This window comes from Trematomus bernacchii, unplaced genomic scaffold (assembly GCF_902827165.1).
Source record: "Trematomus bernacchii unplaced genomic scaffold, fTreBer1.1, whole genome shotgun sequence".
NCBI lineage: Eukaryota > Metazoa > Chordata > Actinopteri > Perciformes > Nototheniidae > Trematomus > Trematomus bernacchii.
In genome coordinates this window covers 8,215,998-8,231,813 of record NW_022987648.1, presented here as the reverse complement: position 1 = coordinate 8,231,813, position 15,816 = coordinate 8,215,998, and the positions used below count along the sequence as shown (strand labels likewise).

Below are 15,816 nucleotides of genomic sequence, written 5' to 3'. Positions count from 1 at the left end.
ATTTTAGGCTCCTTTAATTGATAATAAAGGGGATTCCTGTCCCCGGCCGCCCCTCTGGTGGTCTACAACATGAAACGGTAGATTTCCTGTAAGATAAACACTTCTGTTTGGGTGAATTCTGTGTACATTTAGACTTTGTGTTGTGGCTTGTACACCCTTATGGTGGTCTGACAATGATTTGTAGCACCATGGTTCCTTTGAGCTGAGATTGATATTGTATCTCATAACAGGAAGGCCCAAAGCTGGCTCCGGTTCTTCAGCGCGCAGCCTGCCAGGGAATGATTTTGACTTGGCTCTCAGGAGGGTTCCAATTATGGGCACAGCGTAGTTCCACTTCTTTGCTGCCAGAAACTCATTGCCCCCTCTGGTTTGTGTTGAACCGGTACAAAACGCAGTAATGAGGCACAGGGATGGTAAAAGGTATTAGCTCTTAACTTCTTTAGAAGCATTTCACCTCTGCCTCTGTGAATATCATACACACTATGTTCTTCAGGAGTTCTAAAGAATCATTCATTAGAGTTTGTCACTTACAAGTACAGTAGAGAACTTGAACAGTATCTTATTTATCCCCCCCCTAAAGTGCACAGCTTGTGGTAGGCCCATCTTCCTTTTTGTGGCTTGAGAATTACAGTCTTCAGGGCGAGACAACATGAAAACTCCTTCCTGGACTGTGATGTGGGTTTTAGTTTGATATCTGTTTCCGAGTATTCTCTACAGGTTAAAGACACCGCAAACTTTGCCCTGAATTCATAGAATATGCTTTTTCAGTAAAGAAAGGAACATTCATTCAAGGAAGGTGCACCTATTATATTAAAAACATCCTGTGCTAATTGTTCCATTTACTTACGTATTACATACACGCTTTCTAGTGGAAACCGGTTTGGATAAAGAGCTATATGCCACTATACATGTAATGATATTGCAGTTTGTTTGAGTTGTAGTAATGATGGTACCATATTCCCTGATATAAGACAAGAAGAATAAAGTGCTGCTGGTAAAAATGTGTCTTAGCAAAACAAATCAAAAACATTATGTCATTTTGCACCAAGTACTTGATATTGATTTAACATTATAAGCACAACAGGACTCCCTTTAGCCCTGTAAGAAGACGGACAGACATTGCAACTAAGATCAAACAAGAATCAAATAAGCAGAGAGCAAAGAGCACCATCTCATGTGACCAAATCTAATTAACTTCACTTTCAAATCAATTGGCTGAAAGTACGACAGACATACTTTGTGCTGAAGCATTAGCATTGCTGAAATGTTTTCTTTACAATCATGGGGTCGTCATTTTTACGTCTCCATAGGTGAACTCTGACACTAAAAACGCAGGTCAAACCACCGACTAGCTTTTTCTGCAGAGTGACGGGATAGTTCATTGTCCCTGTCAGCACGCCTCAAGGGATGTTTTAAATGGTGATGGAGCAGTGAAACAGCAACGTTTTCTCAGACTGTCCAGATGTTCAAATGTTTTCCCATGGATTACGCAGCGTCCCGTTCTTCCCAAAGCTGCGTATACAGCCTCACACTGTATATACAGCTTTATCAACAGGGTATCACAAACTGTGGTACCCCCAACCTGGAATGTTAGGACATGAAAAAGTGCTGTGTTCCTGGACACTAAGCCGCCTTCTTGACAAGGCACACTATAGCACCATAAACTCAGCACCGCTCCATTCATCAACAAACCTTTTCTATACCCCATCGGCCTTGAAGCTGTCATTGGTTAACAAAAGCAGTTTGTAAAACCTGCATTGAGTTTCCACTTAAAATGCTAATGGACACCTTTTGTGTACCCAATGATTTCTGATCTCTGTGAAGGAATGACTGGCTGGCCCATTGCTGACAATGCAGGCACGTTGAAGCGGATTTAGCAAAAGCAATCCTTTACAAGCCTAAAGCAGGTCAAACCTTTGTATTTGCTTAAAGTCGGGAAATGAAATTGTCCTTACTAGTGTCTGGCACAATTACATCAGGATTGAAAAGTGATACTTTTTAGCATTTAGTGTCAGACCATCGTCTGTTTGGGTACATTCTACACATAGTCCAACAAAGTGCACATCTGGTGGGTGTGAGTGATGACTAAAAGGTGAGATGGTTCCCTAATGAGGGGTTTGAGGAGCTTGGAATATGCATGCATGTGTGAGGATGCATTAGGATATCAGCTGTTTGACTTTTGGGAGCAAAGGATGGCCTTACATGCAGCCTGTATGACCAGCCAGACTCACATTTAAGGCGCCGTTTACACGAGGAGAAAACTGCTTGTATCTGCATAGTTTCGCGTGCGTATAGCCCTATTATTTACACGAGGCCGATAGAAACTGACCCCACAAACAATAACGGGTCCCAAGGTGTATAGATTTGCAAACGAAACGCTCTGGGGGGTCAACCGAGTCCGTGTAATCACCTCTATACGAATATTTCCTGAAAAAATAACGATAGCTCCACCTTTCCCCACCTCTCCTGCTCACTGCTGTAGCATGGCTGTGTTAATTAAACGCACAAGGGGTTCTTGAATGAAATAATATTATAAAAGGCAAACCAGAATTGTTAACGCCCAATATACTCCTTAAACAAAATAAACAGAGTCAGATTTCATGCATTGATCCATTATATTGACAAAGGAGGATCTCACCCGGTGTTTGTAGAGAATATCTCTCTGAGCGAGTCCTCTCCACGGAGACATGCTCCTCCTCCTGTCAGTAGCTACTGCTAGTGCTACTGCTACTGACCATGCTACAGATATTAGTGCAAAAATCTACAGCTCCTCTACCACAACCATCAGCAACAAGTGGACATGGAGAATTACATGAACTACATGTTGCTAAATCCACGGCGGGGCGTAAACAGAAGGGTAGCCATGGCAACATTGCTGCGGGGCTGCTGCGGAGTCTTCTTCACTGCTTTTGGTGTATTTTGTGGCGGAAGTTACAGCGCCACTTACAGTCCCGGCATATGTACTACAGCGTTTCCAGCGGTCTCGTTTGAACAGACACGTTAAATGAAACAAATGCATGTGAACGGAAGACTTTTTTGAATACGCATACTGTGCATAAACGCAAACGGTCCCGTGTGAGCGGGGCCTTAAGCTCACATTCCAATTGATTACAGACATTGAAGTCCAATCTGCATACAAATCCAATATTTTTCATAATTAGCTGCTTAAGGTTAACAAATGACATGTTCCATGCAAATGATTGAAGAAGTGAATCGCTGTAAATGGAGACATTTTGAGTACAAATGTCATCATTCAGTTGTGACACATGCTCATTTATGGAGTTTTCCTGCTTTAAAAATAGCTCACAAGCAAGATGTCAAAATGGAGCTGGCGTGTTTTCCCACTAACTACTGGATTACTGTAAAGTTTAGACTTTTTCTCCCCTAGTCTGTCAGATAGATATAAGAGGGAGCCAGTGTAGACGTGTGAGCGCAGGCCCACTGAAGAGACCCTCCAGGTTTCTCATTCTGAGTTTATCAGAGGAGACATCTGGTTGGCCTGGTGCAAATGACTTTATTGTTCCCTGCCATTCATGCAACAGTTCAGGATTCAGGGTCGGCCTCAGGTGTTCTGAAACTCGGACTCTGCGTCAACTTTGACTCATTTAGGAAGCAAATGTTTGTTTTATGCTAAGGTCTTGGAGATCTCATATCTTTATGAAGATACATAAAGATCTGAATCCTCTTTAAGCTTGTAGCTTTTAGCACGCTTATTCGAAATTCAAAATTATGCTACTTTGTAATTAATCCAAAGAGTATAAGTAAGACGGTCCACACAATACAGTCATGTAACGCACGTCACTTTTAAACTTTTTTGCATTTGCTCCACTAAACTTGCCTTTCCAGATTGTTCTTGTGTTCTTGACACATCTTGAAATGTGCAATACATTTCATGAGGAATCTTCAGATATTGAAACTGCATCATTTATACTGGAAAGTATTTTTCCCACATTCAAATGGAAGCATCTTCAGTTCTCAGACAGACAAACATTCAGCCTGGTGTTTATGGTCGTACAGCAGAAGGCAGGACCTCAGGTTCAGCTAAACACCTCGTGTGTTTAAGCTCTCAACAGAGCTGAGTGCAGACCCACTGATCTCCAGCATCGGGGCAGTGGGGAGGCTTTGAACCGGGCAATAGAGCTAGCACATTAGACTCCAGGTGGTAAACCAAAGCAATTCTTCAAAGAACCTACGTCACACGTTCTCCCAAAACAGTGATTTTTCTTTTAACATGAGGAAACATTGTTTTTGATCAAAGCAGTAATGTTTAGTCTCCAGTTTGATGCTAGTTACACATCCGAACCAGAATGGGGATGAGCACACATCACTCTTTGTGTTCCTTGTGTTTCCTAAACGCCTCCAATGATTATGCGCTGACCTCTCCAGAGTCACCCGGGGTGATGGAGGAGTGAGCAGAGATATGCAGGGGCCCAGCTGTTGGTCCCTGAGGGCCCAGGGCAGGGACATTCAGCAGATGTCACACAAGTCGGAAGAAGTGTTTATAGTGTCTTCAGGAATGTGATGAATAGATATAAATCTCTAGCCTTTTCACACCCTAGTTGTATTAGTTGTCAATATTTGGAAGACATTTTAGCTATGAATAATCAACCCACATAAAGACCATTTGTAAATCAATTTAATTTGATCACCCAGGGCTATCTGAAACCTTACAATTGCAAATATCGCAACATGTTCTTTAGGGCCATGCACAAACTTGAGACTGTTTTTTAAATATGAACATTTAGGGTAGAATTAATGTGTTTTGGCCCCCATTTAGTTCTTCAAGACCTTTCTACATGTTTTGATTCTTCCTTTATGGTGGATGCATGCAAGAGTAATAGTTTTCTGTGTGTAATATTTCCATGTTATACATTTTGGTCCGTTGATGCAATTTTCTAAGTGTTTTGCAGAGAACCCATGTAGTAATTATTCTATCACTACTTTAAATGATAAGGCTTAAACATTTTAATACGTTCCACAAGAAACATAAAGATGTGTTTGACACATGCAGAAACATGTTTCAAGTGGTTTGACTCAGATACTGCGAGCCTAAAGATCCAAATATATCTTGTAGAATATACATTACCTTAAAAAAGCTGATCACTTTAGCAGACATTGAATTTTAAAGACAAGATCAGATGACTTCAGTCCTGAAGTTGAAGTCTGTCGTTAGTCTTTGATATACAATGTCTGCTAAAGTAATCTGCTCTTCTTAGTCTCAAATGGCCCATCCCTTTGCCTTTTACAATGCAAGTCAACCCTTTCCATCTCAGTTATAAACTGGTTTGTTTGTTTGTGGTCCCCTAAGCAAAGTTGCTTTGCCAATGCTTCTCAGCCAACAGGTTGTTTGGAGTCAGTCAAGGTCACTTTCCTTCCACATTTTATGACATGTGTTAATGCTGTTTACAATCATTAAAAAACATTATCACCTATACTTATGTTTGTTTTTCTTGGTTTAGTACAGACTCAAAGACTCACTATACAAGAGTCCAATGCAAGTAACAGTATTACAGTATTCCTGCATCCATCAGTCCCACTCCCTTAAGCCTGGTCTAACATTACACCCTGCCATGCAGCCCTCCCATCTAACCACCAACATATCCCCTATATTGTGGCCTCACCTCCTTTTTCTCTCCCCTTCTAGAAGAAAGTGGAGTCACCCTGCTCCAGCTGATTGGGGACCCCCCCCCCCAGCACCATCACTCAGGTCTTCGGGCCTGACAGCAGCCCTGGCTATGTGTTCGGCCCCGATGCCAACTCAGGCCAGCTGGCCCGCGCCTACCTGCCGAGCCCCTTCTACCGAGACTTCGCCCTCATCTTCAACCTGAAACCCACCTCCGAAAGGGGCGGCACCATCTTCTCCATCACTGATGCCGCTCAGCAGATCATGTACGTGGGTGTGAAGCTGTCCGCGGTGCAGAGGGGGAACCAGTACGTCATCCTGTACTACACGGAGCCCGACTCCCAGAAGTCCTACGAGGCGGCCCGGTTCCTCGCGCCCTCCATGAAAGACACCTGGACTCGCTTTGCCATCGCTGTGAGGGACGACAAGGTGATGTTCTACCTGAACTGTGACACGGACCCTCAGGTGATGCGCCTGGAGAGATCCCCCGATGAGATGGAGCTGGAGACCGGCGCCGGGGTCTTTGTGGGGCAAGCTGGAGGAGCTGATCCTGAGAAGTTTCTGGTGCGTATGCAAGCTCCGTCCGTTATCAACTAAACATTATTCAGGCCCCTGAAATCTGGAAATTACAAACATAATTGAATGATGAACTGAATTAGGCCTAGGTTACATGTACACAGATATTTTTATAAACAGGGTTTTCCTCCTTCATGTCTCTCTGAGTATGCAGGGTGGGCCACATGTGTAAGGTGGTGTGGGCGGGGGTTTGTGTCTAGGAGTGTTGCATGGGAACTTTAGAGCGCATAAGGTAGGCCTCTTTGCTCAGTTTAGTGGAAGAGCAACTGTACAGTATATTTATGTAATATGTATGTAAAAAAGTCCTATTACCAGGTTTTTTGGTCCCATCCACCGGTCATGATTGTATTTATGCTCAAAATGTTGCCCCATTAGCGATCCCTACCAAAGAAGAAAACAACTATTATTGATTGGCTTGGTATAGGCGGCTTTCTGTGTGTTCCCTTTTTTTTTTTAAAGTCATAGTATAGTATACAAAAAAATGAAGAATACTATGACAAATAATATGCAACAAGTTATAGTAAAGTATGTTGAAAAAAATGCATGGTTTAGTATGTATAAATGTATAATACATACAAAAATTGGCTAGGTTTAGTATATTGAAAGATTCCCAATATATATCGTCAAAAAATGTATTGTGTAGTATGTTGTAAAATATGATTAAGTCATAGTACAGCAGGTCAAAAAAAGATTGTATTTGTGCCGCCATTCCTCAAAATGTTGCTCCATTATCAAAGGACATTACAGCACAAATTCTGACATTACAGGTCAAGTATTTCGATGCCCTTTTTTAGCCGTCTGTTCAACAACCTTGAACGGAGTTTCTGAAAACACTCACCGTGACCACTTAGTGACCTCAAACACTGCTTGGGTGTGGAGATAAAAGGCGAAAAACGCAAAGAAAAAGCTATGTCACAAACATTCCTGTGTACGTGTGGACTAGGCCTAGGTCAAACTAATTCCTGTGTCAGAAAACCACACATCTCACTTTCCCAAACTACCTCTCTAGAACCAACTTGAACAGCGCCAGGTCTCCTAAGCCGTGAAGTTCAGAAGAGTGTTTTGACTCTCTTTAGTCAATCATGTGAAACATCTTGGACAAATAACTCTCATATGATTTCATTGCTCAAATTGGCCTCATCTTAACGGAAACATAAATGTCTTGAGAGGGGCCTGAGAATAATTGGAAGACCTCACAGCTGGTCTGTAATTAACTTCAGTCACCTGACTGCTATAAATCCCAGCAGTTGACCGCAACAACTGTTGACCTTAGCTGCCAGTTAAGCCCCGAGCCTGTTTTTCAGGTCTCAGGCTCGAAAATGACATTCCCCGAACAATTGACTATATCTTCACTTCTAAAAGGAGTAAATTAATAATCTTTTTTCTCAACGCAATGATAAACCTGTGAGTTGGATGTAGAAAAGTCAGAATCAATATAGATTTTTTTTTAATTTTAAAGTAAATTCAGATTGAACATAGTAAACATTTTTAAATTATAGTGTCCGTCCAAAAGAAAAACATTACTTATAGTGAAAACTACCCTTGAATGATGGGATAGTAGACTAAAAGCTTTAGGAATCCAAACTATAACATATAATAAGTACCCTGTATTAAGATTGATGCAAAACAAGTGACATTTGACCTTTTTAGAGAGGTTTAGCAAAGAAAAAAACCCACTTCTGGGGTCATTTGGGTGCATTTTCCATATCTCTGGCCCCCCTCGGTCGACTTTGATGATTGGCACCTCTTTTTAACCGTTAGAGCCAATAGAATCGAGGGGAAGTTCCTAAAATCCATCTAAACATTACCCATTGGTGAATGGTAGCCAGAATGCCCAAAACCGGAAGCTGTCATACATTCTCGTAGCAGCTAATATGAAATCTCCGTTATTGACATAAATATGAAGATGGATTATCAGTAATCATTTCAAAGTGACACAGACACATTGGATTAACCTTCAGCAGCGTTTTTATTGTTTTAATGCCATTGAACACAACTTTTGATCAGAAACAGCAAAAGGTAAGACAATGTCCCGTGTTTGCTACCTAAAGCTACGTTGTGTGATGTCTGGTTTTGTTACCCATGCCGCGAGTTCTGGTCGCCCAGTGATGATACTTATATTTCTGGAATCTGTGGAATCTCAGCTTGCTAATCGATATCTTGTTTGTGCAGATCCGATAAGTAATAAGGGTATTTTAACGTGAGTTCTGTGCTAAGTGCGTTAGCATTTTTCCGCTCAGGGCTAATTCAGAGCCTTTGTTATTACCCTTATGTTTCGTTTTGCTAAAAATGGTTAATATTGTCAGATAGCTGAGTTTCTTCCCGTTAAGTGGATATGACACATTCATAGTTTGTTAAATGTTAAGAAGCCCTCAGATATGGGCTCAGAACAGTCTCATAATACACACATGCACACAGAAGGATTCACACTTGTATTTCATGATCCGCAAAAGGATTCACACTTGTATTTCCGGATCCACACTTGTGTTTTTCAATGCACACACAAATGTGTTCCGTTTCATATACATGTAAATAAAATCCAAATAAGAAAAAAGTTTTACATATGTATTTTTGATCCTCACATATTTGTTTTCCGTTTAAAACCGCTGCACCTGCAAACACAAACCGCTTTCTGTGCATGGATCGCTCTGCATTCGTGTGTGGGTTTTTTGAGACTCCCCTGACGGTGACCCGATTCGTACTTGTAATTTTTTCTATCTATAGCCAATCAGATGTCTCCTCAATTCTAAGCCAATCACATGAGCGCGCCCCCACAAGGGTAGATTTCTTGCGTTCATGACGTAGCGCTTCATGTACGCATTTTGCGCTGTCCGGAGCTGACAGGTCCATGGAGCCTGCCTGCAGGCGCTAATCTCAGGACACCTCCACTCTCAGTACATTGCCACTTTCCGATCAGGAAATGCACGCAAATACAAGCCTTTATATTATTAAGGTACAGTGCCACTTTCCGAACCATTAATGAATGCTTGTGTACACAAAAACGGCAGGCAAAACTGTTTTAAATGTGTGTTTCCTGTATGGTGATCAGCTGCTTTATTTATGTCTGTATGAAGTTGTTGTGAGTGTGGAGGGAGCAGCTACAGGTTAGCTTAGCCTAATCGATCAGTGCACTACGAAGCCAGTGCTAGACAGTGAACTGTCAACGGGGGGAGCCCCGCCGGTCATTATCGGCCGATATTCACTCTTAATAGTTTGATCGGTGCTCTCTATAAAGGCCGATCAGGAGAGCTGGATCTGATCGATATGGACATAAACGCGAGTGAAGTTTTAGCGAGCTGCATGAGAAACTGACGGGCTGTCAGGAGAGAGGGAGGGAGAGAGGAAAAGAGATGATCCTTACTCCCGTGTTATTATCCGGTCATAGTCCGGTAATTACCTAACGGAAACGCTGCTACACAATTCTTATTATTATTATTATTGAAACATGACCGGTAAGTTTCAAATTTGTCCGGTAAATTAAATTCTGTCCGCGGAAACCCTGCTCCGGACTACGCAAAATGCGTATATGAAGTGACATGAACGCAAGAAATCTACCCTCGTGGGGGCGCGCTCATGTGATTGGCTTAGAATTGAGGAGACATCTGATTGGCTATAGATAGAAAAAATTACAAGTACGAATCGGGTGACCGTCAGGGGAGTCTCAAAAACCCACACACGAATGCAGAGCGATCCATGCACAGAAAGCGGTTTGTGTTTGCAGGTTCAGGGGATTTAAACGGAAAACAAATATGTGAGGATCAAAATACATATGTAAAACTTTTTTCTGTATTTGGATTTTATTTACATGTATATGAAACGGAACACATTTGTGTGTGCATTGAAAAACACAAGTGTGGATCCGGAAATACAAGTGTGAATCCTTTTGTGGATCATGAAATACAAGTGTGAATCCTTCTGTGTGCATGTGTGTATTATGAGACTGTTCTGAGCCCATACTCAGACGCTGTTTCTTGCAAGATGTTGCGTTATGCCCCTGCCCGCGGGGCCGTGGGGTTGGTTATAGTGGGTCACCCACGGCTACCTGCACGGAGAAAACACGCAACTGCAGGCATTTTATGAGTTATAATTGTTCTTCCTGACACTGACTATTGCTTTAGTTCAGGGGTTTTCAAAGTGGTGGAAGGTGAGCCTCCCCTCAGAGAACATAAGAACAGCCGCGCCCCCCCTTCCAATTATTATTGCTATTATCATTATTATTATTGTTGTTGTTGCTATAATGCAGGGGTATTATTATCCAGTGGATACCATACCTACTGGCCTAGTTAAATCAAAGTGGTTACTTTTTGCTGGGCTGTGTAGTTTTACACACCGTCTTATTTGACTTTCTCAGGATTTAAAACTGTTTTTTGGGGGCAGACCCCCACAAAGAAAAAAAAATATTTACACACGTAAGGTCATCATCTTAACAGTTGTTTATGCTCATCGAGTCATCCGTGAGCAGAGCATCAAGTTGGCATGCCTATAACAGCTGAATGCGGCGATTACCATCTTATTCAGCAAAACGCCTCACAAACTTATTAAGATCTAAAACTTTAGTGCGTTTTGATTCAATGCTGAGTACAGCCAAACTTGACAGTCTCTTCTCTGTCATTGTAGACCGCAAATACCTCATTCCTTCCGTCTACTTGGGTCCGAATGCGCCGTCCCGTTCAAATTAAATTGCCGCCAATCACATTTCCTCGCTCGCACCAGGGCCGGGGGAGGGGTTACAGGGCTCGCGTCTTGTGCTGCATTCACTTGCACTCGGACATTAGGGATTTTCTCTCATAAATGTCCGATGAGCCACAACTTTTATTTCAAAACAAAGCTGCCAACTGGGGTGGCAGCTGGGGTGGCAAGGCTATTTCTAGGGTGGCAGTTGCCACCCCATGCCACCCCGGTAGATCCGCCCCTGCTTGACCGGTACTTGCTTTTGATCAAAGTCAATGCGGAAAACCCACACTCACACAGGTAGGCGGAGGTGAAGGGAATGAGCACTTTTACAGCCTTTTTGGCGAGGTGGGGGAACTCGGTCTCCACACACAGCCAAAAGTGTGCAAGTGACATTTTCTGCCAGACGCTGTCTCCTCTTTCACTTTAGGTAACTTCACTAAAAATCGATTCATGTTGCCGCTCGCATAAAGTTAGCTGAAGTTAACTAGCTAGATTTCACTGTTTCTCGTTATTTCTTTCTCCCGCTGCGCCTCCCCTGAAGCTCTCTGGCGCCCCCCAGGGGAGGCGCGCCTCACACTTTGAAAACCGCTGCTTTAGTTCATTTACCTAATACTTAAATATTTCTATCGGACAAACAATCAAGATTGACTGTTTTCTTAATGTTTTTATGTCATTATAATTCACTAAAAGAATCAGATTAGAGCCAGATATTAAATAAAAATCAATATTTCCAACTGAAAATCAAACCCTCCTTTGGGGAGAGAAGATACATCTGTAATTCATGCAAATCTTCATTATTTAGCTTACTGACTTACATGCAAGCTATTTGCATGCTATTCCTTATATATGCATGAATCTACTTTATGTTCAGTAGATATACACTACATACAGCATGACCTGGTTGTTTGTAACTTTTGAGTGACACTTTTGCATGATAATGATGGTCGGTGAGCCATTTTAAATGTTTAGTGTTCTAGTCTTTCTGCTCATATGGACTGAAATGACCTCTCTGTACTGAAAATAAGACTAAAGGCCAGGAAGCCATGAACGCAGAACACCTTATATCACATTTTTTTAATTCCCTCCATCCACTGATATATTATTACATATATGGGAAACAGGGAGATATGTTAACACTACTTAATAAGTCAAAATTCCCAAAAAGTTCTTCCCATAAATGTTAGGGGGATTAAGTGTTTCCCAGCTGAAACCCTTGTTTAAATCTGTTTATTGCTGTGTTTGAAGACAGCTGCTCATTAGTTGTAAACCACTTTGCAACTCTTCCTCACAATTCCAGTTGTTGTTATTACTTGAGCCCTGCTGAGGTATTCCCTTGTGTTCAGAAAGATGTATTATATTGGAAAGACCAAGCAGACCCTGTTCCTTCTGTGTTGACCTTCACACGGCCCTCAGCTGTAGAGGTCTTGTGATTTCTCTAATCAAATGAAGACTTGGCGGGCTTCTTTTTCATTTAAATATTTACATATTTATAACATTTATTACATTTGTTTAGCGATGGACCTTTTTGTATAGAATCTAAGATTAATTGTGAAGATCTGAAGCACTTTGTTAGAAAAAGACACATCGACTAAACATCGAGTCAGCCAGTACAACCATTACATTTCAAAGAGCTTCTTCTGTTTATCTTCAAAGTTCTTCTGATCTTTCTTCTCAGGACATAAATGTGTCCTAAAGAGTTGACTACAAATAACCCCCCAGCAGAGAGACCACCTCTCATTCAGAGCTAATGACCCTGTGATAGGCAGTCAGATAGCATGAATGCTATCAGTGCGAGTATCCTGTGTGGAAACATGTAACAGATTGTGTGTGGGCACAGATAGTGGCACTTCACAGGCAGAGGCTAACACTGAGACATCAATAGCCCCTGTGATTTTGTGGAGAGGGGGAATTCCCTGAGAGAAAAGGCAGCAAGTTCACAGATAAACATCCATATAATGTATGATGAAAGTAAGACATGTGTGAGAACAAATGCTGCTCTATATATTACATGTATCGTTAACATGAAAACACCATGTCCTTGTTTTGCTATAGGGGGTGATCGGGGAGCTGAGGATTGTGGGAGACCCCCGCGCTGCTGAGAGGCACTGCGAGGAGGATGGAGACGACTCAGATATGGTGAGTTCAGGTTCAGGTTACTTTATTTGTACACTTTGGTGGATTTTGTTTGCAGTAGACAAGGCATCCATATTGACATCAAGTTCACGAACACACAGAGAATATACAGTGGTGATGAAAGTTGTCTGTGCTACATTAAATCAATAAACCACAAAAATAAAAACAAGGTTAATCTGAGTCGTGGCTGCAACCAGCGCTCTGATGTCGAACATTTCAGAGTGTAGTATTCAAAAATATTAGAAAAAACAGCAAAGAAAATACACAGTATAGCATCTCGAAAATATCACAAACAGAAAGTATAAAATGTCTAAATACGCAAAAAAACAACATAGTGTAGTAGTATGAAAGTATGAAAAACATGGTACACTATTGTCCAGAAAATCGACGTTGGGAGGCTGAGGCAGTCAGCATGTGACGCTTCACCCGCTTTGGGTAATAGCATCTAAAAAGGGGAATGTAATGAAATGTCACAAATATGAGAAAAACAACATAATATAGTTAGTCAATAATATGAAGAAAAAAAAATATATATAGTATATCAAAATATGTCAACAACAAAAAAGGACATAGTATAGTATATAAAAACGGCACAAGAATTCCATAATATAGTTGTCTAAAATAGGAAAAAACAGTTGGTCGAAAATATGCAAAAAAACGACATTGTATAGAATGCCAATTTTTTTTTATGTAAAGAAAATGACAAAAAAGGACATAGTATATCGAAAATATGCCAAAAAAGGACGCAGCATAGTACTGTATATCGAAATATGCAAAAACTACATAGTGTTGTATGTCGGAAAGTTCAGCAAAAACGACATAGTGTAGTATGGTGAAAATATGCAAAATATATGAAGAAACAACACAGTATACTATTCCAACATTTTCCCAAAAAACAACATAGTATAATATGTCAGAAATATGAAAGAAAGGACATAGTATAGTGTGTCAAAAATATGAACAAAAGGACTTAGAAAAAACATATGCAAAAACACTACATGGTATAGTATGGTAAAAATATGCCAAATAACGACATGTTATATTATGTCGGAAATATGAAGAAACAACATAGTATACTATGCCAAAATGTTCCCAAAAAACGACATGGTATAGTATGTCGAAAATATGAAAAAACAGTATGTCGAAAACTTCTGAAAGAAACGACAAAGTGTAGTATTCCAAAATATTTGAAAAAACCACAAAGTATAATATGTTGAAAAAATGCCAAAGAATGCAGTAATATAGTATGTCTAAAATAGGAAAAAATAGTTGGTCATAAATATGTAAAAAAAACTCAATAGTATAGTATGTCGAAAATAAAAAAATAAAAAACTGAAAAAACCACATATGTGTATGTACATTTTCATCAACTGCTGAAAAATCTGATTTATTTTCCCGGGGGGATGCAGCTTTCACCTCAGGATTTTCAGCCTTCATGTGAATAGTTAAACTCCTTTCACAAGATTATCATTTTAAAAGGAGTCAGCTGAAAACATGAACAAATCTGCCGGAAACACGGCTTTCAACCGACTCATGGCGCTACCATTACCCTAATTGGCTAACTAGCTGCAGCTGATGAAATCTGCCAGCGATAGTTCATTTCAGCGTCCAAAATTGAGATGAGAAGCCTTCTTCAGAGCTCCTCTGACTGAAATCAGGGACCCGTGGTTTCAAGTATTACTCAGAATGTTGCTGGTGGATCTACCTCTGCATTAGAGAAGCCCTGTCACAAGTAATGACATTTAACTGGGTTTGTTGATTTATTCCAGCGTGTTACATCAGTTACACTGTAAACAATAGTGAATCTGTAAAAGATAGGAGTGTGAGAGCAGCATTTTCCACTGACCCCGACCACCCACACACAAACACAGGTGCCCCTCCGTAGCCCCCCAGCAGCCTTTACTGTTATTTGGTCAAAATTGACTTCACAGCTGCCGAGACCACCAGAACCTCACTGACAGAGGAAGGTTCACTCGTTGCCTTCAAATCTTTAGATGTCCTTTGGATTAGACGAGAGAATCCCATTCTGAGTGGAAATGACAGGTTTCTGATTTCAGGATGTCTTTTATCTCAAACACACACAGCTGTTCACAGGATGCACTCAGGATTACTAAGACGCTGTGTATATTTTTCAACAAGGACCTTGTCAAAGGGTGTCATAAAATCATGTTAAGAGTAAGAAAACAATATGTCAATAGTTACAACAAATTCATTGTTAAAAACAAAAAGGTGTACAGTTATTTAATAAAAAGCACACACAATAACTAAATTGCTTTTAGAGCGGACTTCAATTTGACCTGGAATTCAAATAGAGTTTATTTACTGAGACAATTGGACATACAGTTAAAAGAACATTTTCAGATATAATGGTCAGTGCACTCAAACAAACCCAAAGAAAAACTTGATCACATTAAAATAAAATGTCTGCTCTCCTCAGGCTTCAGGTGATGGAAGTGGCGACGAGGAGAGGAATTCAAGACCAGCTGGGGAGACGCTCAGATGGACGGTATGGAACAACTTTTTATTTATTACAAATAATTGTCAATATACGACTCCCACTGTTCCTCAGCCCTGTCATCTGATGACGTGCAGAGACGTTCCGCTGATGCACATGTGATACATTTCTAAAGGTAGGGGCTCTAAAAAGAAAGGCCAGAAAGAATAATCAGAAATAGAAAGGAGCAGAGAGGCAATCCATTTCTGGCTAATAAACAGGAGAAAGGTTAACATTGTAAAGGTGATGGAAATAGAGAAAATAGCAAATAAAAAAACACTGTAGTGACACAGTTTTAATGGTGAAAAATAATGAA

General features: G+C 40.8%; 1 protein-coding gene across 1 annotated transcript in view; it reads left to right on the top strand.

The window, feature by feature from the left end:
- LOC117485788 (collagen alpha-1(XVIII) chain-like) overlaps positions 1-15,816 on the top strand; it is a 51,220-nt gene that overhangs the window by 4,511 nt on the left and 30,893 nt on the right. The window contains 4 exon segments of the mRNA XM_034134489.1: positions 5,645-5,682; positions 5,684-6,187; positions 12,926-13,009; positions 15,444-15,512. Of these exon segments, the coding sequence (XP_033990380.1) occupies positions 5,645-5,682; positions 5,684-6,187; positions 12,926-13,009; positions 15,444-15,512 (695 nt within the window).